A 27,369-nucleotide genomic window follows, 5' to 3' on the forward strand; every position below is an offset into this window, starting at 1 on the left:
CATTATTTCAAAGTATCCCATGTATTCTTGCAGTTTGCCCTGCTCGCACCGTGGTATTTTCAAACGACCTGTGAGCGGTCACACTGTTCGCATAGCGTCATTGCTGTACTAAAACCTAAAAATCCGCCGTGTTCGTATTCCGCCATTTTGAAAGCTGCGAGTGGAATTTGGACGCGTTGCTGGTAAATAATTTGTGGGAAAACTGTCCGAAAAGTGCACAAAATTTGTGAAAAGTGGTCGGCAACGGTGCATAATACCCGCCGCCAAGTGTTTGTCCCCGAAAATTGTGTGTGGCCGCGTTTTTGGCACGTGAATTCCTTGTCCAATTGTGAACTCGCAAAAAACGAAAAAGAGAAAAAAACCGACGCCGCCGTCGCCGCCGCCACAAAGGAATAGGCGAATAAGCGAGAGAAAAGAGGCAAAAACGAGAGCAGAAAATCAAATTGTGCGCCGCTGATTGCGTTTCAGCAATTTAATAATACTACAATCGAAAATCCACAGCAGCGCCGATTTTTTCACGGATTACTACACCATATATTTCTCATTTGCCTTTCTGTTTGCAACGAGTGTGCGCCTGTGCCTGTGTGCGTGCGTGTGTGTGAGTGTGCGATAAACGTGTACAAGAAAAATTTAAACGTGCAGAATTCTGATGAATTTTAAAGCGGAACTACTTCTGCCTGTATAGGTGATGCCTATGCGCGAGTGTGCGTGTGTGGGTGCGCACACACACATGGCCAAGTATTGTTGCGGTTTAATGCAAAAGTCGAGTGCGTGCGTGTGTGAGTGAGAGAGCGAGTGAGCAACGCCTGCCATATTCTATGCAAAACATAAATAAAATTGTGCAATGATTTCCCCGCACACGCACACAGCTACAGATACATACACTCTCTTTGTAATTTATATATTTTTTTTCCGCCCGCCTAGTGACAATACACACGCAAGGTTCACTGCGCAACGTCCCCCTTTTCTACAGCACCCCCTTGCCCACGCCACTGCAACATGCTGTCTCATCGTTGTTATTTTGCCGCCGCCACATTTAGTGCGACAGAGAGGGAGAGAAAGAGAGAGCGAGCGCGAGAGTGTAAGAAAGGAAGGGAGGGAGGGAGAGGCCGAAAGCAACGAGTTTGGAAACCAACTAAAGCCTCATGTTGACACATTTCAACCGGGAGTTTTCGTTCTTTCGCTCAGATTAAAAGCCTTTAAAGGGTGAAAGTGCTGCTTATCGTTTCTTCTCCGCGAATCAAAGCTTTAAAAGTATAAATAGCTTTTATTTCTTGCGCCCGCATATTGATTGGAAATTACAAGCGCACACACTTACTCAACTGCCGTTGCAATTGTTTGTGTGTGTGTGTTTATGCCGACTTAAATACACAACCATGTGAAAAAGTTTGATCAACTTGCGAATGTCCATTCAAATTGATGCTTGTTTCTAGTTTTATTACAATTTTTGCGCTTGTCGTGTTTTTGTCGTTGCTTCTTCTCTCTCTATCGCTCGCTCTCTTTCTCTCTTGTTCGTTCGCCCTTTCACTGTTCGACGTGCCTGTACCCATCACACACATACAAACATATACGTCATACACACACACACGCACACATGAAGAGGCAGACAGACAAGCAACTCTGGGCTCCCCCACCCCTTCTCTCCCCTGCCACCCACTGCCGCACTTGCAACGGGAATGTTGTTGGAGTTGTCCGCAGTGCTCAAAACTCGGGAGAGGATTACAAATGGTGTTTTTGTTTTTGCCCAAAAACGGAAATACAGACAAACTTCTGCCACATAAAGAGTTCAAATTATGAGGACTGCTATTTGTTTAGTTGTATTCGCCGCAACTTTTTGCACACTTTTGGGTTATCTAAACTGATTACAAACCCTTAAAAGCAGCCACAATAGAAATTATTGATTGCCTTAAAGTTAAAGTTGATTGCGGGAAGGAAATTGTTGGCTAATTATTTGTTGCATTGGTCGGGAAGGGGTTCTAAAATGTGTGTATGAATGGAAGCTGACGAATTTCGTCATGTTATAAAATCACTTAAATTTATAGTTGTTAGCCACTGAAATTTGTTGAAATATCCAATTCAATACAATTTTTCGCTTTCAAATATATTTTTTGCTACGCTTGCCAAGCGAACAAATAGAAATATGGAAATATGTGGCAGATAGCGCCGCTTTTCCCGTTGCCACTTGAATATTTGCATTGCCATGGAATTTTCTATACGTACTATGTATATAGTCCATCGATAACTGTACACGTTGCTGAATTTGTTGTTACTCGTTTTTTGGCGCAACAACGTTTTCCGCTTCTTGTCACTGCCCTTTTTTGGCAAATAATAAATTTGATTGTGTATGGCTGCCCACTCCCACTCGCTAACGGTTATTTATTATCAATGCCAGGCAAGGCCGCCCACCACCCACTGCCACGCCCCCTCAGCCTTGCACGCCCCCTATCAGTTTGATGCTCTGTGTGTTTGCGCAATGTTTGTTGTTGTGTGTTTGCTGCCGACTGCGCGCGTGAAAAAATGCACACCTGCCCAAAGAATTTCACACTTCGTGGTGCACGGGGCGCAAAACAAAGCGAAAGCATCCACCAAAATAGCAGGCAAACGTTTAAATTTAAACACAAGTCTGAGAAACTAAATTCAACCAAAAAAACAATGGCAGCCATGTGTGCTTTTATTCTTGTACTTTTTTCTGCGCTCTATCTCTATCGATCCGAAAAGCAAATGCATGGCAGAGGCGCTAATACCCTTACATCAGAATTTCCCAAGTTATGAATTTATTTAAAATTAATGATAGATAAGAAATACTGATGCCTTTCATCTATAAACGATAGAAAGATGTAGCTTGGCAAGCTAATCGATGCGTGTTTGGTGGCAAACATTTCATCATATTAGTGATACTCCTGCGCAAGCACAATTCAAATGAAAACAGGCAACACACTTTCAGATGGCTCAGCCAAATCCGTCTAAAACAACAGATACAGCGATATGGCAACAATAATAATAGCCAAGCAGCCGCAAACGCAGCATCAGCAATTCGTAAGCGTGCGAGGGCAACAATATATATATATATATATATGTGTATGTCTATATATGTGTGTATATGCACATATAAGTTGTATTTCATTTGATTTTTTCCCACTTCTGGTCACTTGCCACTCGCCATGCTGGCTTGCAGTTTTTCAATTTGCGTCATTCGCAGACCGACCGCGCGCACCACCAATCAATATTATAAAACAAAAAAACATATAAAAGACAACAAAAAGCAAAAAACAAGTGGGAAATACGAGAAAACGCGAGGCAAAACAATGGGAAAGCAACGCAGAATGGCAACACTACCACATACAGACAAATGAAAACATTGGCCAATGTCAGGCAAACAGTTTAAGTGCTTTCATTTGGTAGTACAGCAAATACCATGGGCTAAATTATTGCTGAAGGTCCGAACGTAATCGTAATCGCTTTATCTGCACTTTATGCATACGCCAGTGCAGTAGATATAGATATCAGCGAAAATGGTCAATTCGGAAATTTACTCGGTTAATAGAGTGTGTTTTCTGTGTGTTTATCCACTTGTAGGTGGAATAATCTGGTTAAAGCAATCTCAATTTAAAATTGATTGGTTGGTGCGCACTTTGGAAACTTCTGTTATCGCAAATGCTGCACAGTAATTTATGGAAGCAATTTTCAAAGCCCAATGCTTTGATTTTCCATCGAACATTGGTATTGCTTTTTATAGATTCTTGGCGAAAATGTATTAAGCAAATGTGTTTTTAAATATATATTTGCCATTCAGCGATTTCTGCTTTATGTCGCAGATTTTTCTTCTATTTTCACTGATCTACATTTTTTATAACCTCAACACAATATAACAATTTATTTAAATGAACTCACTTAGGTCAACTCTATTGTTCGCAAGTGATTTATGATGTAAGAGCATGAATCCCATAGCAGCAACTTTCGCCGGCTTAAAAAATTGCACTTCCGAGAGCCGTAATACTGTGGCATTAATATCGCCGCTCTATGGAGTGGCCATCACTTTATTTTCTGCCAGCCACGAGGCTCTTGGCGTCATCTTGAAAGCCGGCTTTAAATGCATATGCATGAAACAGAAAGCTGAAGTGGCAGCCAGCGGGGAGTGGCGGGGGCAGCGGGTAGGAAAAGCGCGGGAACGCAACGTCACGACAAAACGGCAGCAGCCGTTAATTCAGGCAAAAAAAAAAGGGGTGGAGAGGGACAAGTTACGAGCACCGACGACTGACTTAAAGTTGAAAAATCGCTGGCAGTCGTCGCAATAACGACGCATGAGCAGTTGCACTTCGAATTTTCCAGTTGCAGTTGTCGATTTCCCAACCCTAGAGCACCATTTCCACCATTGCCTCCGTTTTCCCCCCTGCAGCATCTCATCTGTGCTTTAAAAGTTGTTGCCCACAAATGCGCATGACTTATTTAAACGTGTTTTAAGGCTGGTTGGCACACACACACAGGCGCACACTCACACACTCGCTCACAGCAAACAATTTAAGCGAACATGGCTTTTCCTGCCTGAAATTGTGGCAAAAAAACAAGAAAAAGAAATGAAAATAAAATCGAGTGGAAAAAGAACCAGCCACTGAGTTCGCCAGCGGCTCTTTAGCGCGCTGACTTTCCTCTTTTGCCGCCACTCTGTTATCGTCTGCCCGTTTCATGTTGATAAACCGGTTTTTCGCTTTGGCTTGGTTTGGTTTGGTTTGTTGCTGTGCCGCCTGCTGCTGCTGCTCCATCCCCTGTCCATAAAGAGATATGTGCGCGGCCATCGTCATCGCCGCTCTGGAGTTACTGCTCCTTCAGGCGGACGGTGCTGAGCGGGTTTTAAAGCCAGCACGCAGCTACTCTGGTCTTTTTTTCCGAAAATTTACAATCGAAAATTTATAACACCTGCCACAGGTGATGAGATGGGGTGTTGGTGGCCAAAGACGATGTGTTTGTTTTCATAAACTCCAGCCGCTTACCAACTTTCATATTAATCGGTCAGATAGTGCAGCCACAAAAACTAATATTATCTTATCTACTCGATATCTTAATCTTATCTTAATAAAGAGCAAGATGTACGATTGGTATTAAAGGCTGTCTACAAATCTTCTAAACCAATTATTGCCCTCTTACTGATCACCTACCTCAAAATACTATAAACTGGCCGAACTGGCTGCTCCGCTGGCGAAATGCGGCCGGCTTATTTGTTAGACAGCCGGCGGCTAGTCGGCTTGTACGGAATCAGAATCGGAATCCGAATGGAAACGAGAACGAGAATGGGAATCGGACTCAACGGACTCAGGTAGCAGCGCACAACGTCACACTCGGCATCAGAATGTATCTGTTAGATACGCGGCCACGACTTACTGTACACACTCCGGCGCTAGATGTGATTTATTATAATGCCTCGCTGGATGCGATTCTCAGCTCGTTGAATTGTATGCCTTGATTTGATATATATTCCTGCTCATTGGCCGCGGGCGTCAACAGGTTTTTCGCTCGATTCGGTGGATTCGCGACGGCGAGTCGGGTGAAAAGTGCCTCTGCCACAGGCGTGGGCGCTCGCACTCGCACTCTCGGCGAATGCCACATCCTGTGGCAACTTCAGGCATTCCAACAACAGAAAAAGATGGAAATAAGAGTACAAGGCGAATAAAGCAAACTCGAGTAAAACTGGTTTTTGGCGCGCTTTATAAACTCTCGACTGACATTTTCCATTTCGAGTGTGTTTCGAAAGAGTTTTGCCTTTCAGCCGCCAACTTGTGCCAAAGTGTAACCTTCGGTGAAGAGTGGAAATTGAAACTTAAATACTTCTCACACTGTAACCGATAACTTTTGCCAGTAGAACCACATTTATAAACATAAAGCGAAGTCGAACGAGTAGTAGTGCCTTCAATAAAGTGGATCAACATACTATGTTCAAGTTAATTTCCAAGTGCAGTGAATCATATACGTATAACTCGAGCCGGTTATCCACACACACAACGTCTGTAATAAATATATTTCCGAGTAAACAAATGCGAATCAAAAATCCACAGCCACATGAGCCATGAGCCACACAAATTCTGGGCATAGAGAAATTGCTTGAAAATTAACAAAGCGTTGCGCCCACTTGACTTTGGCTATTCACTTGATAAATATATATATATAAGTTTATAGTACGGTTGCCTAGGGCGGTGGGAGGGGGGTGTGGAGGGTCTGGGGTGATGTGATTGTGCTGGGATATTTTTTTCCATTGCCCGATGTCATAATTGCGTTGCTTATTTCTGTATTTCTGTATTTTGGCTTGCGATTTGGCGAACGTTCGCTCGAGCGTTATTCCCCCGCAGTATCTGTGCAAGCTTTTTTTTTTTATATTTTCTTTCTCTTTTTGTATTTTTTGCTATTATTATTGTAGTCTCGTCGGTTGCCGCATTTAAACGTATTTCATACTTTTGCACAATACGTGACACATGGCTGATGGGAAGTGACCGATGGGGCAGGCAGCTGGGAGTCGGGGCGGGGCGGAGAGGAGAGGAGCGGGGCGGTTTTAGATGTGTGTCTAAACATAGCCTATAGCCTATAGTCTGTGGAGGCAGCGGCAGTGGCAGTCATTGACGGCTTATCACGCACAAAATATACATATATGACTGTCCGGTATATAGAAATATATCTGTGCTGTCAATATGTTTGTTATTGTTCCGATTTGCGGCTCTTATCAGCGCTGCGTAGTGAATCTCCGCTGGTATGTATATAGCGAAAACTATTCACGCGATATATGTAGGTCGTATTTGGGCTCGGACGACTATAAATGTAGCTTTAAGTAATTTCATGTGATCGCAGTTATTATCTTTATATTGATACCAATGATGGCCACTGCCACTCAGCTGTTTGTCCTCCTATGAATACGATAATCATTCAAATTAGAAGTGGCGATAAGAAAAGTTGTGGAAATTTCGTTAATGTTTCGGCTTATCTGAAAATACTGTCATTAGTGGGTAAAGTGCGATGATTAGGAATCCAGCCATGCCAACCATTTTAATTGAGCTCTCTATGTGCTCCGATATTTGGACTATGGTTGGAAATATCTATGAAAGGTCTTCAAATCACACTTCATACAGTAAACCTCCAAGCAAACAACACGTTTGCAAACGCAGTGTGCATTCAAAAACCTTCTGGATGTTCACACTTACTAGAGCCATCATATATATCGGTCACATTGCCATCACGCCGAGCTGAAAGCACACCATCCGTTGCCCCCACGCCGTTCCACGTCAGATAACCAAGAAGTGTCGTGGTGGGTGATAAGATAAGGCCGCGGGCTACTACACGTAATCCGTATCCACTCGGTGACAAACCAGATGTGTGGGTACAGTACCTTGCTCTTCTGGGTTCCTGAGACCCATTCCCGTGTCTAATCGACCACTCGATAAGTTCAGTTGGATTTGGCGGCACAAGGGGGACGCTTTCGAAGCCGCTGACGAGGTGTATGTATTTCAACCAGCTGGCCAACAAGAAACGCCCTTTCATTCTCTCATGCGAACGGAAAGTTGTGAAGCGGGGGAATTCAGACAAGGAGCCGGGCACAGGCCATTCCGCTCCAGACGATTTTGTCGATTTTGTCGCATGTGAACAGCGTTGAATTTCTATGTTTCTGCAATGACACCTCCCCCAAATCCCACTCCCAATCCCCACTTCTTTACGCTTAAGCCACTCCATTGGGCGGGAAGGGAACAGAAGGGACAGCGATGTGAGTGCGACAATAACGTAGCTTTATCGCTGATATTGGCGAAATCCAAACGAAACTTGTCATCAGCCAAATTTTGCTGACATGAGCTGTTTGCTACTGTTGATTTTTTTTTTTATGGATTTTAGTCTACATCATGTTTCATGTTTTCCATTTAATTTATGTGTTATGTGTTTTCGTTGCTTCCATTGCAGGATTCTCGATTTCAATATGAAGCGCCAAAAATGATTGCAGCGTTTGCATCGTAGTCTTGAAAAGGTTTTTTTCATTGATTTAATTAGAGCCACTGAAAGCGGTTGGCCATCCAGAAAAACGAGGAGCGACCAGGGATAAAAGGGATTCCACACCAGCCTGCGCCCAGCGCCCCCTAAACGCGGTAGTCACTGACAGAAAATCAAAAGAAACCACAGCCGGAAAAGGGCAAAAGTTTTATTACGACGACGACGAAGAGCAGAGGACAGCAGACAGATTGAAAAACAGCGAAATGGACAAAAATCTGATGATGCCGAAGCGTTCGCGCATCGATGTCAAGGGCAGCTTTGCCAACGGACCGCTGCAAGCACGCCCACTGGTGGCCCTGCTCGATGGACGGGACTGCTCCATCGAGATGCCCATCCTAAAGGATGTGGCCACGGTGGCCTTTTGCGATGCACAGAGCACCTCCGAAATACACGAGAAGGTGAGTGCATAACGATTACATCCCTTGTCTGACATAACACTAATAATTGATATTTCATCTAACCGCATAAAGGTCCTCAACGAGGCAGTGGGAGCTCTGATGTGGCACACCATCATCTTGACAAAGGAGGATCTTGAGAAGTTCAAAGCTTTACGCATTATCGTGCGCATCGGCAGCGGCACAGACAACATCGACGTGAAGGCGGCGGGCGAACTGGGCATCGCCGTGTGCAACGTTCCCGGCTACGGAGTCGAGGAGGTGGCAGACACGACGATGTGCCTCATCCTCAACCTCTACCGGCGGACATACTGGCTAGCGAACATGGTGCGCGAGGGCAAGAAGTTCACCGGACCCGAGCAAGTGCGGGAGGCAGCGCATGTAAGTCAATTACCAAATACGATATGAGGATATGATATGGTCAGTGACGCACAATGCCATTGTATTGATAGCAATGGGTATTCCTATCGAGGCATATTTTTAAAATTGTTAAATTCCCCGCGTAGCTAACGGACACATTTTAGAAGCAAGCGAAACATCAGTTGATATTATTTATGCTTGTCACGTTCATAGATTAAAAATAGTAAAAACCTCATATATGTTGATAAACATAAAGGGAAAAAGAATTTTTCATGTCCATTTGATTTGGTCGATTGCAAATTGTATTGATAAAAACAAGTCACCATGACATATGCATAACTTTAGTTTGAACTAATGGTTTTATTTGCCATTTATTTCTGATAAAGTAGTTTGTTTTCGTAGGTAGAATATAACTTAATATTTATTGAATTAATATTTTGAAGACTGAATTCAGTGGCTATAATACAGCTCATAAATAATATACGCTTATAAGCGTATTCAAATTACTTCATCCAATCCAAATGCAAATTGTGTGTTGAAAGGATTTGCATATAAGCAAGCCTATTCAGCTGGCTGGAACGTGAATATAAGCAGCATTAGTATTTCATCGATATTAAGTACACCTTTGAATGCATCTAACTGGAACACCATCTGTTTATTTTCTCGACGCAGGGCTGTGCACGCATCCGCGGCGACACCTTGGGTCTGGTGGGACTGGGCCGCATTGGAAGCGCCGTGGCCCTGCGGGCTAAGGCGTTCGGCTTCAACGTCATCTTCTACGATCCCTACCTGCCCGACGGCATCGACAAGTCGCTGGGCCTAACTCGCGTCTACACGCTGCAGGACCTGCTTTTCCAGTCCGACTGCGTCTCACTGCATTGCACGCTCAATGAGCACAACCATCATTTAATCAATGAATTCACAATTAAACAGGTGAGCTGGAGTTTCATACTGATGTCGTGCTTTTCACAAATGTAACCATTACCATTGACTTATAAAATCATTTTGCTGTAGATGCGACCTGGTGCATTTCTGGTGAACACCGCACGCGGCGGTCTAGTCGATGACGAGACCCTGGCGTTGGCGCTGAAGCAGGGAAGGATAAGAGCTGCCGCCCTGGACGTTCACGAAAACGAACCTTACAATGTATTTCAAGTAAGAGATTGTTGTAAAACGAGACATTTTACGCAATCTGAGTTGGCGCCGCACCCACGTCGAATGTGATCGCAACTAACCAGCGTTCTTTTGGCTTACAGGGCGCACTGAAGGATGCCCCCAATCTGATTTGCACACCGCACGCCGCCTTCTTCAGCGACGCGTCCGCAACGGAGCTGCGCGAAATGGCAGCCACCGAGATCCGGCGGGCGATCGTCGGCAATATTCCAGACGTGCTGAGGAATTGCGTCAACAAGGAGTACTTCATGCGCACGCCGCCTGCCGCTGCCGCCGGGGGCGTGGCGGCGGCTGTTTATCCCGAAGGTAAACTACAAATGATATCAAATCAAGAAAAGTAGAGAGACAGAGACAGGCGAGCGAGGGAGCGTTATTACAAGTAAAACAAAACAAATCGAAACAAAACAAAAATTATGAAAAGAACATAAGAAATCAACCAACAAAATCCAAGCAAAAATACAATACCAGAAATCGTTTAAAAAAAACACATACTTTACACATACACACCATACCATACCACACCCACACAAGCACACGCACACAGATGTAGCAAGCATCCAAACATACTTCTATTCTTTCTCTGACTCATTCAAAAGTATATATATAGACGACGGGAGTGGAGCGCGCCAGAGAGAGTATATAACATTTGAAGCACGATTCAAGAACACACGCTATAAGAGTTGATATATAAGTTACACAGTTTAAGCTATACAAATATATAGATCTATATATATACATATATATATTTATATATATATATATATAGTGGCTAAGCGCTGCACCAAGATCAGAATGTTTGACGTCGATGAGGAGGATTAGAACGCAGCCGATGTTGGCCAAAAGTTACGTTTATTCAATATGTATCTGTGTATGTATATGCATTGTTTTGGCCCTTCTAAAACAGAGAACGCATTCAACAGCATCTCTGAATTATGTTTAGAGCGCTTTCATCGAGTTTCCAAGCTCTGTCGCTATCGAACTTTTTAAGAAATTCTTCAACTGTAGCTCAAGTAAGCAAAAGATCTTCAGATTAATTCAAAATTCAGCGTTTACATGTGGCCAATTATCTTCTCCTTAGTCTACAACAATTACGTGCATATATAGTGACATAGTGAATATACAGATAAACGAATAAGTTTCAAGATAATTTACACGTGAAAACAAGGTGAAAGTAAACAATATGATGGATTATTGTTGTTGATGTTTCGCGACCTCCCTTCATCCCTTCCAAAAATCCCTCACAAGTATCCGGCTTTAACTTTAACCGAAACTAGAAACAATCAGCGAAAAGTATGTAAAGTAATTAATTATGTTCTGTGTATTTAGCCATGTATTCAATGTATCTACAAACTAATATTATTACCGAAAAACCAAGCAAACGATTCCAATACGACTTACTCCCCACGTCAACACATTTTGTAAGCTTAAGAATAAAATTGGTTACCTTATTTTGCTCCATTCATTGCCGACTTTCAATTGTTAAATGGTTCGAATAAGACGAAAGAACACATCCCAGAGGACACTGTGTTTAACTAAAAATACTATTCTGTTGCTCAAGCTCTGCTCTATTTTACAAAATGATCTCATCATTCAAGTTTATTTTCGCCTTACGTACATTCTTGTATTTTTGATTGGCTACAACAAACAGGCAAACAGCAAGGAAGTTAATAACTAAAGCATATATATATATAAATATATATAAAATCAAATAGATGACAACTCGGCTCGTTAAATTCAACCCCATCTATAAATAGAAAGAAGAGAACTACAATTAAATTAACGCATAGTCTATGTACATTTAAAATATAACAGAAATTATATTAAAGCGAAACAGAAAGAACTACAAAAATGCTAAAAGAAAGAAAACAAAAAAAGATAATACATGTAATATTAATGAACCTAGATTTACCTTAACGATAAAAGGCAGCTGAACCACGATGATAACAAGGATATAATCGTCAGCGAGCAGCACATTAAACATTGTTAGCGTGTAAATTGTAATTTTATTTAACGAGAATATATATTTACATGTAAACGAAAGTGCGCAACAATTGTAAGACTATCATTTTGTACAATTTTGCAATTTAAGTTTAAAACCGAGAAGCTTCAAGCAGTTTGGATGGACTCCTCCTTCTCCTTCGCCCTATTTATCTTAAAGTCTATCCGATAACGCTCAAAAGATATATACATACCCCATCCGATCCGTTCCGATCCCTTTTTACGTGTTCTTTTTTTTTCTTCTGGTTTTATATATTTCTTTTATATCGGTTTTTAAGGACAAACATTTTTGTAATATTTCAAACATTTACCAGCACAAAGCATACACGCATACACACAAAACATAGACACAGATACAGATGCAGAAGCAGATACAGAGCAGTATACTCACACATCAAACACACACCCACGCACACACACGCGATCCTATATAGCAAGCTGCAACAACAAATGAGCAAAGTAATGCATAAATAAGCATAAGCGTAAAAGTAAAAGATTAAACGTAAAAGTAATGAGACAAAAGAATAAAATACTGTTATTTTGTAATGTATAAAAGGATATTTTTAATAACTGTGAAAGCTAAATAAAATTAAAAGCGTAACGATTGACGATATGAAGTAACAAAAGCAAAACAAAACAAAAGTTGAGACGGAGAAGTTGATTTGATGATAAACCAAGAAAACCTTTCCACAAAAAAAAAACACGAAAAAAAAACAAAAGATAAAAACAAATAAAACAAAATCTTTAATGAACCCATTATTGTTTTAACTTGCCAATTGGAAGCTGTTAAATTGTTGTCTTCGTTTCCTATTTTGTGTGACAGTGTTTGTTTGCAAGACTGTTTGTTTGAAATGTTATATTGCCCCGCCAATTTGTTTAAAATCCTGGGATAATGTGATGGCATCATTGAGTGCAAGCAGCAGAGCAGAGAGCACATTAAGTTTAAACTAAGGCCTGCCGAAAGTCAGCAATGAATGGAAATTCCGGTAGCCGTACTATTCTCGTAGCCTTAGCCAATTTGTATCTAGCCCTAAGGAGAACGCAACGCCCCGTGATTGATTGAGATCCGTATTATTCGTATACCGTATACAGCAGCGCCAGTTCCTCTTCTCAATCATTGCATCACTAAAACCAATCCCCCAGACTTCGCTCATGTTTAGCCCCCCTGAATATACACAGACTCGGCAACTCAGAACTCAGAACCGATAAACACATAATACCAACCAACCAACAAACCAACCAAACAGCAACATTTCATAATCTTTACCTAACTTTCAACTACCAATACCAAATACCAATACCAACAAAATCGAAATACAATCCAGGATTAAATGGCGGCTATTATACAGGCGCACTGCATCATCGGGCACACAGCACCACACCGCACGATGGCCCCCACAGTACAACCAACCTGGGCAGCACCGTAGGAGGCGGTCCGACGACAGTCGCTCAAGCTGCCGCTGCAGCCGTGGCCGCTGCGGCAGCCGCCGCCGCCCTCCTGCCGTCGCCAGTTCCGCCGCACTTGTCGCCTCAGGTCGGTGGATTGCCGCTTGGAATTGTGAGTAGCCAATCGGTAGGTAGTCCAAAAAATCCAAATTTCCAACAAAAAGTACCTCTGTTGTCTTGTGTTTGTGTGTGTTGTTTGCCAAAGTTTTTGCCAATTTTACCCACCATATGCCATTTAGCTAGCCATGTTGCGAGACTCATAAGATACACTCTGTTGTTGTGGTTGTCGTGTGCGTGGTTCTCCCAGCTCTATAGTCCGTGTTTGTTGCTAGTTAGTCGTAGTTGAGTGTTGGCTAGGCTAGGGCTTTTGCTCATCGAGCGCGCTGTACCGAGTTGCTAATCCTTGACCATCTTGCTTTTAGCCCCTGAGTGCGCCCGACCCTAATAATCATCTGTCATCGAGCATAAAAACGGAGGTGAAGGCCGAGTCAACGGAGGCGCCGTAGGCATCTGCTGTTCAACTGGCCGGAGCTGGAGAGCTGGAGTTGACGATGACAACGGGCAGTGGCGCAATGGAGTCCAGCACAACAACTGGCCAAAAGAAAAAGGAGGCGGCGTAGTAGGAGTAGCGGAGCAGTCGGAGAGGAAGCGGTAGGAGCAGTAGACCCCGTGGAACTCGGTCACCAAGGATTAAACTTAACGAGAAACAAAACCCAGCAGCAGTAGTCATCTGTCGAATGTGTGGAGTCCCCTATATCCGTGCCGTTTGTTCTTTTGTTCCGGTTGAAAAACGGACTACTTGCGCGCCTGTGCCAGCGCCTGATTTGAATTTTTCCAAGTTTCTATGTTTTAATTTAAAATACAATACATATTTGCATTACCAACTCCCGAAACAAACCAACAAACAACAAAATAACACAATACAACATTATAAAGAACGCAGGAAAACGAGGAGTATGATTATGATGATCCCCACACACAACACGCCTCAAAATTTACTACATACTTAGACTTTAATTTGTAACTATTTAGAATTTTACAGTTACAACTTAAGATTTTTATTTGTATTGCAGCCAATTGTAAGTGAAAATATGTTACTACATATAAGCGCAAAAACAAATGCAAATGTTGGAAAATTTTAATTACGAGAAACAAACACAATTATGGCATACAAACAAAAAAGAAAACACTAGAAACAAAACAAAAGCAACACAAGAGAGACGTTTAGTGCTAAGATACGTTTAAAGTACATAATAAAAAAAAAACAAAAGAAAAGCGAACACACCTGCATTTAAATCGAGTTAACACACACTTTGTCGACTGGAATACATATAGTACATTTATTTGAGTCAGTTGCAAACAAAGGCTTGTTTGCTTCGGGTGGTAAGTTCTATTCTAAATGCTACATAACACCATGTACGGATTAGCAAACCTACGCAATTTCTAATCATGCGTCGAGATACATTTACAGACTGATTTTAGTACGCTTGCTTGCTATTCGCACTTTTAAAACTTGTTTACGTTTACAACGCTCAGATATATAGTATAGGTAATAAAGTACTTGTAGGGTTGGTATGTTTCGGTTTTCGCTTTGTAAAATTCCTCTTTTTTAGCATTATCATTTCGCATTAGTTATGCACGTATAACACACGTACTGCCTCAATTCTGAAGAGTACTAACATTTGGATTTTCGCTACGGAATGAACAACATCTATGAGTAGAACTGGAAGATAAAGTAATGCGAATGCTGAGGCGGGTTCTATATGTAATAGTTCTCATTCTCGAGCTTAACACAAGCCAGGCCTGCTAGGAAACCTTGTACATACAACATGAAATACAATGCCTTAACTATTCAAAGTTTGGTTTCATATACATGTGGTTCTTTTGAGTCAACAGTCATGTGGACAATAACAATGTGATAAAACCTAAGAATAGGTTTTCTATGATTCTGCTACTTGTTTGTTTTTAATTTAGAATTAATCATCGAATTTTGTTCAGTAACACAACTGATATTTGGGAACATGTTTTCGAAACTGATAAAAACCATCAGCGAATGGAACATTCTTCAAATCCGATTGATTTTTTGGGTAGTGGTGCTGGGTGCTTTGAAACTAAGATTATGTGTTGTGGTCTTTCCTGTTTGGTAGTACCTGTGTTTGTAGGTATATACATCCATGGATATATGTATTTCGTATATAAACGAGTCTATCAAAACATCATTGTAAAATAAAATTAATTCGCTTTAACAGCGCACAATAAATTGGTAAATCAGCAGGGATTCGTTAGTCACTAATAACAAAATCATTAACATAGCAGACACAGGGTATACAGTCGCCTCATACTTGGTCCACTATCCATCTAAAAGAAGCGGGTCAGGCGGGGCCGGAAGAAACGAAAGGCACCGTAGCATCCGAGGCCAATCAGGCCGTACTTCAGCGTGTACTTGCAGACGCGTTGCCCCAGGCTGGCCGGCGGAATTTCGAGAATGGCCGGAATCTTCTTCGGGTCCACGGTGCCCCACATCTTGGCAATGCCATTGGCGTGTCCGATGCCCACCACTCCGACCACACGTACCGGACGGATCTGTTGGGCACCTGGCGCCGCCTGAGGCAGCGCAGCCAGTTGCAGAGAGTGGCATAGGAAAAGGTCGCGCTCGCGCACAAACACATCCGAAAAGGCAGGAAACTCGCCAGCCATCTCCTGCATCAGCTTCTCGAGCAGATCGCTCTGCTTGCACTCCTCTACCTCCTCAATGCTAATGCTGTCCGTGAAGGTGAGACGCCACACTAGCTTCATGGTCTGCCACAGGGACAAGGCGCGTAGTGCGCGGTAAAGTGTGATGCGGATGGGACGATCGCCCAGATGTAAGATGCAGCCAGGAAGCTTGTGAATCTCCTCAAAGGCACGGCGAAACTCTCCACCGGGAGCCATTCCCAGGTCCTTGGCGATCTGAGCGCTCATCTGCAGCAGTAGGATGAAAAAGATGCCGTTGATGTAGCCATGTGAGTGTAGAATTCCGCGTATCTAGAGGGATTTCACATACATTCAGTTACTCAGTTCACTTTTAAAGTCTATTAATTCTTACCTTGGGAATATTGATGCTTTTGGCTTCTTCCAACAGCGTCTTCTCATCGAGCTTCAGGATGTGTATGCGCGATGGACACAGCTCCACCATTACCACATCTGGACGGACATTGCGAATGACCTGTGGGAGTGCATACAAGATTAATACCAGTTATTAGTTATTAAGTAAGAAACTCACATAAGACACGTCATCCTGCGACTCCTCGCTGAAGTGGGCCGTGCCCACAAGATATACCTTGCTGCCGAAGGGCGTGTTCAACAACGTCACCGTCGACGGCAGATTCTGTTCGAACTCCTCAATGGTATCGTAGATTGTGATTTCGCGCTTGGTCTGCGGCTGATCGATGACCGGCACCAGATCCCGCTTCTCTCCATCACCATCGGCGGCTGCCGAAGCTTCAGCGATGGAAATGTCCAACTTTTGTTTGCTAGTGTGCAGTAGCGATTCCTTGCGGCGTCTCTTGTCAGCGTTTGCCGAAGTCTCCTTGCTGGGCGACTTCTTCAAAAGATTCTTCACGCTGTCGCCCTCCACCAACACCACCTTCTCGAGGTCCTCCTCCTTAATCGAGTTATCGTTAATTTCTATAATTGACAGGTTGGGATTATCCGTCTTGAATATTGTCTTGTTGGCCAGTTGTGACTTGGGGTCCACCTCTTCCTGCGAGGTATTTGTGTCCGTGCTCTCCGACTGAATCAGCAGCATGCTGGCATTGAGAGCTGGCGTTGCATTGTTGAAAGCTGCCGGGGATCCGAGGGCCTTGAATGCAGCCGATTCATTGCCAAATTCCGCACTGGCTGTCTTGTTAGCCGAATTTGAGAGACCCAGAGGATTCTGGCTCAGTTCACTGATAAGGCTCTCTGTGGATTGAAATAAAATGAAAAAGAATTAGTTGATCCAGGCTAACACAAAATTTACTTATATTTAACATAAAATATAAATGAATTATATAAATTGTATAAAAGATGGTGTGCTTGAGCCATTGTCGGAATCTTTAGATTATCATTATGATTTGAGAGGTTTAAAGAATTTTAGTTTTAATGTATGGATGGTATACATAACCACAAAAATATGTATTATTCTTTTAACGTTTCCTGTTCATAAAGGATTTCCAGGTTGTTGAGATAATCTTCGCCGCAACTTTGATCTAGACAGTCGGTTAAAAGGAACTGTTTCAACAGATCGAAGCACTTTTGCTTCATGGCTAAAGCGTTTCTCTTTTGACTTTCTTTTTGTCTGTCCAACTGGTCCTCATACTTTTGAATTAGCCTCTGCTTAAGCTTCTTAACTTTCCCACTGAGAGTGTCTTTCAGGTAAGGCTTCTGATTTTCGTAGGCATGTATGCACATTTTCTGCACTATTTGTTTCAGTTCATAGTCCACCGTTTTAAAATGATATCTAAGCTTCTCATCCTCCGCAAATGCCTCAAATATTTGCGAAATAAAATTATCGGGAAACGTCTCGGGCGCTTGGGATTGCAGACTCCGTCGGGCTGCGACCATGAGTGTTTTCTTTATACTCCGACTGAAGCTCAGCTTGAGGGTGCTCTGCAGCGTAAGTTTCGTGATCGTTTGCTTCTGATGGCGTGTTTGGATTTGTAGGGCAACGAGCTTCAGTTTGAGCGCCTTAACCTTGCGATCCAGTTGGTCGCGCTTATCTAAGAGGTTCCTTTGCAGGTAAATAGCTCTCGAAGGGAAGCTCCCTTCGCTGGATTCTCCTATATTCTCGGGTTCAGTGAAGGGAGCGCTGTGATGCCCCATTTGGGTTAACTTGTAATCCATTTCCGTGTCGTGCCCGTATGGAGGGAGGTCCACTTCCTGAAACTTCTCTTTTTTCGACAAGAAAGGCTGATTTGCTTGGAAGACGTGTTCCTCCGTTTGCTGATCTTTGTTAAGCAGAATCTTGAGGGCTTTGTATAGATTTGGCTGCTTACCATTGCACGACTTGTAGGCCGTGGTGGACAACTGGTGATCCAGGGCACTGTCGTACAAAGTGTTGTCGCCCACGTAGGTGCTGTTTCTCTTGTCCGGCGAGGATTCAAACGACGTGGAGGCGGATACGTCCATGGTCGGGGGTCGGGTTCAGTTGGAAGCCCGGTAGTATCGATGGCGAGTGGAAATTCGGTCTCGGTTGCTGGCGAGGCGACGTTTGAACATCTGGTGAAGAACTGTGGAGTACCAAGAGTTGAAGAGCGATTATCAGAGACATGTATATAGATAATACGTTGCCTTACTCTCTGCAAACTGCAAATTTGTATCACTTTTCTGCCTACGTGTCGTACATTGCCAGATGATTTTGTTCAGTCGGTTTTTCTTGACTGACTTTTAAGTCTGTGCCACATACGTACACACATTTGTGCTTCATATATTAGCCTCAGAATTTCTGTAAATCACCTGGGCATTCTGTGTTTTCCAATTTACTCACCTGAAAATTTGTTTTTAGTGTGGGAATTGTTGCACTGCTGGATGTTTGGGGCGCATTGGTTAAACCCTTAATTGACGACTATCTGCTAATTGAAAACTCAATTCGGTTGGCGCTGATTGCGTTTTTGATTCGGTGCGTGCTCTTAATTTAAATAAAAACCCAAAAAACTAAAGAAATTAAATTGTGATTAAATTCTTCTTGCTAGCGTCGACCAGTGTTGCCTAATGCTTGAAACGGAATTATAAGAGCGACTCTTACGAGATAAGAGTAATCGATTTCAAGCTCGATTAACGGCTGTTGCGATAAGGCGCCAATTAGTGAAAATTTAACTATTGATGTATGCACGCAGAAAGGCTTATTCACATTCTTTTTAATTAAGCCTAATGCTATGTATCGGTTTTATAAATTAATAAAGTGTAAATTTGGTTTTATTTTCAGTTTAATTGCATAGGTGTATAAGAGTATAAGAGTATGAGAAGAGTATAACTAATTTGAAATCAGTTTTAGGAATGCCCCTAGTATGCCCGTGGTATTTTTGATCAGTTAGGTAGGGTCACACTTTTGTTTTGTTTTGCTTTGCAACTCGACTTTTAAAATTGCAATTGCAGCATGGCCGAAGAACCCGAGGAACCCGGCAAGGTATGGATTACATAAATCGATTGGGCAGCAGTGGTTGATAAGGCGCTAACTATGTTTTATCTCCCATAGAGCTTCGTTATCTTCGGGCGCGATGTGGCGCAGATCCCGTGCTTTCGTAACAGTTTTCTCTACGGAATCAGCGGTGGAATCGGCATCGGCGTGCTGACTTTTCTGGGCACCTCGCGAACCCACCTGTCCACCCACGTGGGATTCGGCTCCTTTTTCTGCGGTACCATCGCCTACTGGGTGGCCTGCAGGTAAGTGGATGCGGCTTAATCCGTGCGGCGTTTTCATAACTGCTATCAATCTGAAATCCGCAGGTATCAGTGGTCCGTCAGGAGATTCGAGCAGCAGCAACTTCGGGAGGCGATGCGGCGACAAGCCCTTTACGAGGGCACCCAAGTCGAGAGGGACTTAGATCTTAAGTCGGCGTAGCATAAGTCAGATCCTTTATTACCACTTTACCACTTCGATGTTTGTTATCCTACTTGGATACCAAGTTATTCTGGTATTGTTAAATCCCTTGTGTTGTAAACTACCTTTTGTTACCAAACAGCTTTATAGTAGCCAATATATTATATATATATTGTAAGTGAAATCTTACCTTGGAGTATTTTATGCCCCAACTTATTGGACAAAATGATTGTTTGCCACTCCTAAGGAATTAATTATGCCAGCATCTTTGATTTGGGATTGACAGAAATCAATCCATCATTTTAGTCAGCAGTAGAAACTTATTATGGTTCCGAAAACCTGTTGGGTGTTTTGTGCTTTTTGTAGAACATTGAACCTAGATTCATCTTCAGTTTATCTTTAACGGCCTTTTATTTTTGTAGTAGTTTTTTACATTTACATAAAGGCGATAATAAACAGTTTAAAAGTAGTACATTTTATACGTTTTGGTGCTTAAATAGGTTATTAAATGCACCGTTTTGCAAAACATCGAAAAGTTTTTACAACTTTAGTTAATAACTTTTTACTTAAGTGAGAGTCGTTTCACAAGCAAAATATTAGGGTATAAAAGTACGTAACAAGAAGTTTTATTTTTAACTAATTTAAAGCCATTTAAAATTGCCATTTACCATTTAAATTTTGAAGATGTGACAACAATTGTAAAAATAGCTCTTGGTCTTCGAAGTTTCTAAAATAAAACAATATTAAATTAAACGTATAAAAAATAAGTGCAGTAAATGTACGTTTTTCGGAAATATGGGTATTCAACTTTATTTATAGATCTGGAAGATGTTTTTATGTATGTATATGTAGCTAGCAAGATAAAGATAGATTTATAGAAATGTTTTTTATTCATCTAGTTTGAGGAAACACTAATATAAATATTTTTGTTTTTTACTTTTTAATCGGCATTAATAAAACGTATCCCTCATTGTTGCAGATTCCATTATAAGCGGTGAAACTGAGATATTGCAATATGAAGATAAATCATTATACAATGTCAAACTCAGTATCGGTGATTTTTGGGTACTTAAAGATACTCGAGCGACATTTGAAGTTAGTTTTGGAATCTATTGCCAGATTCTTTTTAACTTCCTTTAAACAATGGTAACTAAGGTTGGCAGTTTCTTTTATTATTCGCTGATAAACATCTATGTTAATGAGTCCGTGTTGCTACCTTGCGGAAGAGTTAGGATCGGATAAGGTGTGAATAACAAGATGATTTAGTGCAGCTCATTACTCTTCATAATTCATAAAGTAATTCAATGCGAAAAGAAGTAATATATAATTCTCAAGATAGAAAAGCTGCAGTTTTCATATTGAATAGAGATCAGTAGGGTTTTATCTGTTAGATTTCCCTCCTACCTGACCACACCGATCTTGGAAGAGTATCTGCTCTAATCCGAGATAATAGATCGTCGAACTGCTCGACGCCCATAGACATGGCTATTTCCACGCACATGTAGGCGATCCTGCACTCGTCGGGCACTCGTCTTATCTCACAAAAATAAAAGTCGGCGTTTGGATGGATTGCTCGGCTGTTGGCACATTCATTACGTTTTCGTTAACGGCGCGAGGCGGTTGTGTTTTTTAATCGGCGGCGCATGAGGTTGTCGGTTCTAATTTTGAAAAAAACTTGTTTTCGCTTTACATTCAAAGAACGAACCTCCCCATATATGTAAACGAATCGTAATTGCAGGCTATCACTTATATAGGCATTGGTACTGAGATACTGTGAGATACAGATACAGCACTTCACGATGTCGAACTCGGTTTTGGTGTTTTTCGTGAATGGAAAGAAGGTACTTAAAGATACTCGGATGTCTTTTGCCTTGCGTGTCTTATTCTGAGCGGCATTAAAGTTAGCCCACTCCTATATCGATTTCCCTTTATTGTTTTATTGCCCTAATTGCGTTTAACTGGCACTCGATGGAATTCGCCTTCTTGCTCAATTCAGTGTGTCGAGTATATATAGTATTTGCTGAGCATATAGTGATAACAATTGACCCCCATGAGGAGTCTCGTTGTTTGCTGGTGGCCCCTTATCACCCGATCAAGATGTTGCATTTGCCAATCGCCTGGGAACAGTGCTACTCGGACTGGGTGAGGTGGGATCGTCATAGACATGTGGGTCTGCCAGATAGCCGGGCCCTCTAATCCGTAAATTCCGACTGGCTTTGCAGTGTTAACACGTTGGCGCACAATCCAGTAAGCTCGGCTGGATTATTCAGATAAAGCTGCCACAAATTAGCATCTGGTGTTGGTGAAGTGCAATTAGAGTTCTTAACTTTGCGCCCACAGCTTGCGCACAAGTAAACTACTCGTATATAATAAATAAACAACCTGTTGCTCGTGCGCCCGGCATTTGATAGTGATAGATAGTATACTTTGTTTGCTCAGGGCTGGCAGATCAGAGATTACTTTCGCTGTTTTAAGTTTAATCAAATCTACTGGCTTCGCTAACAATTGCTTTATACCTATAAATATTACGATTACAGCTCACTGGGCTTCGTAAACACAGAACTAGTAGATAAAAGCGATCCCTGAGCTCAATATTTTACATATTTTGAATGCAGTAACTATTTAATACGTAAGATAAACAAACACGCAGGTGCCGAAAGAACATTTTTTGAAATATAGCACAAAGTATAAATAAAATTGTTCCAAATAAATGCAGATCAATGGAAATAACTAATTTCATTTACTCCTTTTTATATTTTCATCTTAATATATTTACGTTCTTTATTCAAGGTCACCGAAGTGGCTCCTGATCCGGAGTGCACGCTCCTCACATTTCTGCGCGAAAAGCTGCGGCTGTGTGGAACCAAGTTGGGATGTGCGGAGGGAGGATGCGGCGCCTGCACCGTGATGGTGTCCCGCCTGGACCGCCGGGCCAGCAAGATTCGTCACCTGGCGGTCAACGCCTGCCTCACGCCAGTGTGCGCCATGCACGGATGTGCGGTGACCACGGTGGAGGGCATCGGGAGCACCAAGACCCGCCTGCATCCGGTGCAGGAGCGACTGGCCAAGGCACACGGATCGCAGTGCGGCTTCTGCACCCCTGGCATCGTGATGTCCATGTACGCACTGCTCCGGAACGCGGAGCAACCGTCTATGCGGGACTTGGAGGTGGCTTTCCAGGGCAACCTGTGCCGCTGCACTGGCTATCGACCCATCCTCGAGGGCTACAAGACCTTCACCAAGGAGTTCGCCTGCGGAATGGGCGAGAAGTGCTGCAAGGTTAGTGGAAAGGGCTGCGGAACCGATTCGGAGACCGATGACAAGCTCTTCGAGCGCAGCGAGTTCCAGCCCTTGGATCCCAGCCAGGAACCCATCTTCCCACCGGAACTTCAGCTGAGTGACGCCTTCGATTCGCAGAGCTTGATATTCATCTCGGACAGGGTGACGTGGTATCGTCCCACCAATCTGGAGGAGCTCCTTCAGCTGAAGGCCAAGCATCCGGCTGCTAAGCTGGTGGTGGGCAACACGGAAGTGGGCGTTGAGGTCAAGTTCAAGCACTTCCTCTACCCGCACCTCATCAATCCCACCCAGGTGAATGAGCTGCTGGAGATCAATGAGTCCCAGGATGGCATTTACTTCGGCGCGGCTGTCAGTTTGATGGAGATCGATGCACTTCTCCGGCAGAGAATCGAGCAGCTGCCGGAATCGGAGACCAGGTTGTTCCAGTGCGCCGTGGATATGCTTCACTACTTTGCCGGAAAGCAGATCCGCAATGTCGCCTGCTTGGGTGGAAACATCATGACTGGTAGTCCCATTTCCGATATGAACCCTGTGCTCTCGGCAGCAGGAGCTCAACTGGAGGTGGCTAGCTTTGTGGATGGAAAGATCCAAAGGAGATCGGTTCACATGGGAACTGGCTTCTTCACTGGCTATCGCAGGAATGTTATCGAAGCCCACGAGGTGCTGCTGGGCATCCACTTCCAGAAGACCACTCCGGATCAGTATATCGTTGCCTTCAAGCAGGCCAGGAGGAGAGATGATGACATAGCCATCGTAAATGCCGCCATAAACGTTCGCTTTGAGTACAAATCCAACATTGTGGCGGAGATTTCAATGGCCTTCGGTGGAATGGCTCCCACCACAGTGCTGGCTCCTCGAACTTCGCAACTGATGGCTGGTCAGGAGTGGAGCCACCAGCTCGTGGAGCGCGTGGCGGAGAGCTTGTGCACGGAGCTGCCTTTGGCTGCCTCTGCCCCTGGTGGCATGATCGCCTATCGTCGAGCTCTGGTGGTGAGCTTGTTCTTCAAGGCCTATCTGGCCATCTCTCTGAAGTTGAGCAAGTCGGGGATCACATCTTCCGATGCCGTGCCTTCGCAGGAACGAAGTGGTGCCGATATATTCCACACACCAGTCCTCAAGAGTGCCCAGCTCTTTGAGCGCGTCTGCAGCGATCAACCCACCTGTGATCCCATTGGCAGACCCCAAGTCCATGCGGCTGCTTTGAAACAGGCCACCGGAGAAGCCATCTACACCGATGACATTCCCCGCATGGATGGGGAAGTGTATCTGGCCTTTGTCCTAAGTACCAAGCCACGCGCCAAGATCACTAAGCTGGATGCCAGTGCAGCATTAGCCATGGAGGGAGTGCATCAGTTCTTTTGCTACAAGGACCTAACGGAGCATGAGAACGAAGTAGGTCCCGTGTTCCATGATGAGCACGTTTTCGCCGCTGGAGAGGTTCATTGCTATGGTCAGATTGTGGGCGCCATAGCTGCCGATAATAAGGCGTTGGCCCAAAGAGCCGCTCGCCTGGTGAAAGTGGAGTACGAGGAGCTGAGCCCGGTTATCGTGACCATAGAGCAGGCCATCGAGCACAAGTCCTATTTCCCGGACTATCCCCGATTCGTGACCAAGGGCAATGTGGAGGAGGCCTTAGCCCAGGCGGATCACACTTTCGAGGGCACCTGCCGAATGGGCGGACAGGAGCACTTCTACCTGGAGACCCATGCCGCATTGGCGGTTCCTCGCGACAGCGATGAGCTGGAGCTCTTTTGCTCTACGCAGCATCCCTCGGAGGTCCAAAAACTAGTGGCCCATGTGACCGCACTTCCTGCCCATCGTGTGGTCTGTCGTGCCAAGCGCTTAGGTGGCGGTTTCGGTGGCAAGGAGTCCAGAGGCATCTCCGTGGCCCTTCCCGTTGCCCTGGCCGCCTATCGAATGGGTCGTCCAGTGCGCTGCATGCTGGATCGCGACGAGGACATGCTCATCACCGGCACAAGGCATCCCTTCCTCTTCAAATACAAAGTGGGCTTCACCAAGGAGGGTCTAATCACTGCCTGTGACATCGAGTGCTACAACAACGCCGGCTGGTCCATGGATCTCTCATTTTCGGTAAGTGTATTGCGCTTAGGTAGAAACCATATGTAGATTCGTTATGCCCACAATGTTTGCTTTGAAGTCCATGTGTGTTTTTCTATGGAACATCTGGTTTGTGTGGGAATTGCTATAACCCCGATGGGTTTTTAATCCTGAGTGAAAACACTTCTGAATTTCTAAGAATATTGGCACTAGGATTAGATTAACCTTGTATATTGTAATCTAATACCTTTTAAAAATTAACTTACATTTTAAACTAATGTTCAGGTCCTGGAGCGCGCCATGTACCACTTCGAGAACTGCTACAGGATTCCCAACGTGCGAGTGGGTGGATGGGTCTGCAAGACGAACCTGCCCTCGAATACCGCCTTCCGCGGCTTTGGCGGTCCGCAGGGCATGTACGCCGGAGAGCACATCATCCGGGATGTGGCGCGGATAGTGGGTCGCGACGTGGTGGATGTGATGCGGCTTAACTTCTACAAAACGGGAGACTACACACACTACCACCAGCAGCTGGAGCACTTCCCCATTGAGCGGTGTCTGGAGGATTGCTTGAAGCAGGCGAGATATGACGAGAAGCGCCAGGAGATTGCTCGGTTCAATCGGGAGAATCGCTGGCGGAAGCGTGGTTTGGCGGTGGTGCCCACCAAGTATGGAATCGCATTTGGTGTGATGCACTTGAACCAAGCGGGATCGCTGATCAACATCTATGGAGATGGGTCCGTGTTGCTTTCCCACGGAGGAGTTGAGATCGGACAAGGTCTGAATACCAAGATGATTCAGTGCGCCGCCAGGGCGCTGGGTATTCCGCCGGAACTGATTCACATTTCGGAGACGGCCACGGATAAAGTGCCCAACACCTCACCCACTGCGGCGAGTGTGGGATCCGATCTGAACGGAATGGCCGTACTGGATGCATGTGAGAAGTTGAACAAAAGACTGGCGCCCATCAAGGAGGCATTGCCTGGAGGCACCTGGAAGGAGTGGATCAATAAGGCGTACTTCGATCGGGTCAGTCTCTCGGCCACCGGATTCTACGCCATGCCCGGCATCGGATATCACCCGGAGACCAATCCCAATGCCCGCACCTACAGCTACTTCACGAATGGCGTGGGAGTCACTGTGGTGGAGATCGATTGCTTGACTGGCGACCACCAGGTGCTCAGCACGGACATCGTCATGGACATTGGCTCTAGCCTGAATCCGGCTATAGACATTGGTCAGATCGAGGGTGCATTCATGCAGGGCTATGGACTGTTCACGCTGGAGGAGCTAATGTATTCCCCGCAAGGCATGCTCTACTCCAGGGGGCCGGGCATGTATAAGCTGCCAGGATTCGCCGACATTCCCGGGGAGTTCAATGTCAGCCTACTGACCGGTGCCCCCAATCCTCGGGCAGTCTACTCCTCCAAGGCAGTGGGAGAGCCCCCTCTCTTCATAGGATCCTCTGCATTCTTTGCCATCAAGGAGGCCATTGCAGCTGCTCGCGAGGATCAGGGCTTGAGTGGTGACTTCCCACTGGAGGCGCCGTCCACCTCGGCCCGCATTCGCATTGCTTGTCAGGATAAATTCACCAAACTGGTAAGTAATTCCTAGGAAGAGCTAACAACTTAATACTAACGCATTCTACAATTGTTTTATTATAGCTTGATATACCCGAACCAGGATCATTTACGCCGTGGAACATTGTGCCTTAAAATTGTTTTATTGTTTGTAGCAGATTGCTTATGCATTTGAAATGACGATTTTATTTGTAAATTTGTTTATATCCATATATAGTGAAGTAAATTTTTGAAATTGAAATTTTTGGAGTGTTTTGTTTTTGTACTCGTATGAACAAAAATGGAGAGGAGCTAAAAAACAAGAGAAAACGCTATAGTCGAGTTCCCCGACTATCTGATACCCGTTACTCAGCTGGTGGAAGTGCAAAAGAGAAATTTCCACACTGCCGGTTTTTCTCGTGGCAACATGAATCGACAAACTTGCGCTGCGTCTATGTCTCTGGAGTCTGTATGCTTTATCTCTACTTTCTAGCTTTTGTAGTTC

At 44.0% G+C, this 27,369-nt stretch overlaps 4 protein-coding genes across 13 annotated transcripts; 3 read left to right on the forward strand and 1 right to left on the reverse strand.

Moving 5' to 3' along the window:
- The first annotated feature begins 41 nt into the window (after nt 1-41).
- Nucleotides 42-14,668, forward strand: LOC122622105 (C-terminal-binding protein). 8 transcript variants are annotated; one of them, XM_043800291.1, is made up of 8 exons: nt 42-182; nt 7,930-8,414; nt 8,487-8,792; nt 9,444-9,704; nt 9,786-9,926; nt 10,028-10,250; nt 13,268-13,515; nt 13,811-14,668. In XM_043800291.1, exons 2-8 carry the CDS (start codon nt 8,220-8,222, stop codon nt 13,892-13,894), a joined length of 1,458 nt encoding a protein of 485 aa, XP_043656226.1. In that variant the 5' UTR covers nt 42-182; nt 7,930-8,219; the 3' UTR covers nt 13,895-14,668. The 8 variants fall into 8 exon arrangements, with proteins under 8 accessions (XP_043656226.1, XP_043656229.1, XP_043656231.1 ...); XM_043800294.1 differs by having other exon boundaries at nt 13,268-13,500; XM_043800296.1 differs by having other exon boundaries at nt 13,292-13,515.
- A 465-nt stretch (nt 14,669-15,133) lies between these two features.
- Nucleotides 15,134-19,120, reverse strand: LOC122622104 (traB domain-containing protein). 3 transcript variants are annotated; one of them, XM_043800288.1, is made up of 5 exons: nt 18,895-19,120; nt 18,404-18,637; nt 16,651-17,330; nt 16,474-16,593; nt 15,134-16,412 (listed from the first exon to the last, which is right to left on the reverse strand). In XM_043800288.1, the coding sequence occupies exons 2-5, from the start codon at nt 18,534-18,536 to the stop codon at nt 15,747-15,749; spliced, it is 1,599 nt and encodes a 532-aa protein (XP_043656223.1). In that variant the 5' UTR covers nt 18,537-18,637; nt 18,895-19,120; the 3' UTR covers nt 15,134-15,746. The 3 variants fall into 3 exon arrangements, with proteins under 3 accessions (XP_043656223.1, XP_043656224.1, XP_043656225.1); XM_043800289.1 differs by lacking the exon at nt 18,895-19,120 and adding an exon at nt 18,704-18,855; XM_043800290.1 differs by lacking the exon at nt 18,895-19,120 and adding an exon at nt 18,699-18,777.
- Nucleotides 19,121-19,395: 275 nt separating this feature from the next.
- LOC122621307 (cytochrome c oxidase assembly protein COX20, mitochondrial) lies at nt 19,396-20,131 on the forward strand. Its single transcript, XM_043799138.1, has 3 exons — nt 19,396-19,533; nt 19,603-19,790; nt 19,854-20,131. Exons 1-3 carry the CDS (start codon nt 19,504-19,506, stop codon nt 19,966-19,968), a joined length of 333 nt encoding a protein of 110 aa, XP_043655073.1. The 5' UTR covers nt 19,396-19,503; the 3' UTR covers nt 19,969-20,131.
- Nucleotides 20,132-21,544: 1,413 nt separating this feature from the next.
- On the forward strand, nt 21,545-27,107 carry LOC122618831 (xanthine dehydrogenase). Its single transcript, XM_043795419.1, has 4 exons — nt 21,545-21,788; nt 22,738-25,338; nt 25,591-26,904; nt 26,970-27,107. Exons 1-4 carry the CDS (start codon nt 21,747-21,749, stop codon nt 27,018-27,020), a joined length of 4,008 nt encoding a protein of 1,335 aa, XP_043651354.1. The 5' UTR covers nt 21,545-21,746; the 3' UTR covers nt 27,021-27,107.
- Nucleotides 27,108-27,369: the final 262 nt, after the last annotated feature.

The sequence above is a fragment of the Drosophila teissieri genome, chromosome 3R (assembly GCF_016746235.2).
Source record: "Drosophila teissieri strain GT53w chromosome 3R, Prin_Dtei_1.1, whole genome shotgun sequence".
Taxonomy (NCBI): Eukaryota; Metazoa; Arthropoda; class Insecta; order Diptera; family Drosophilidae; genus Drosophila; species Drosophila teissieri.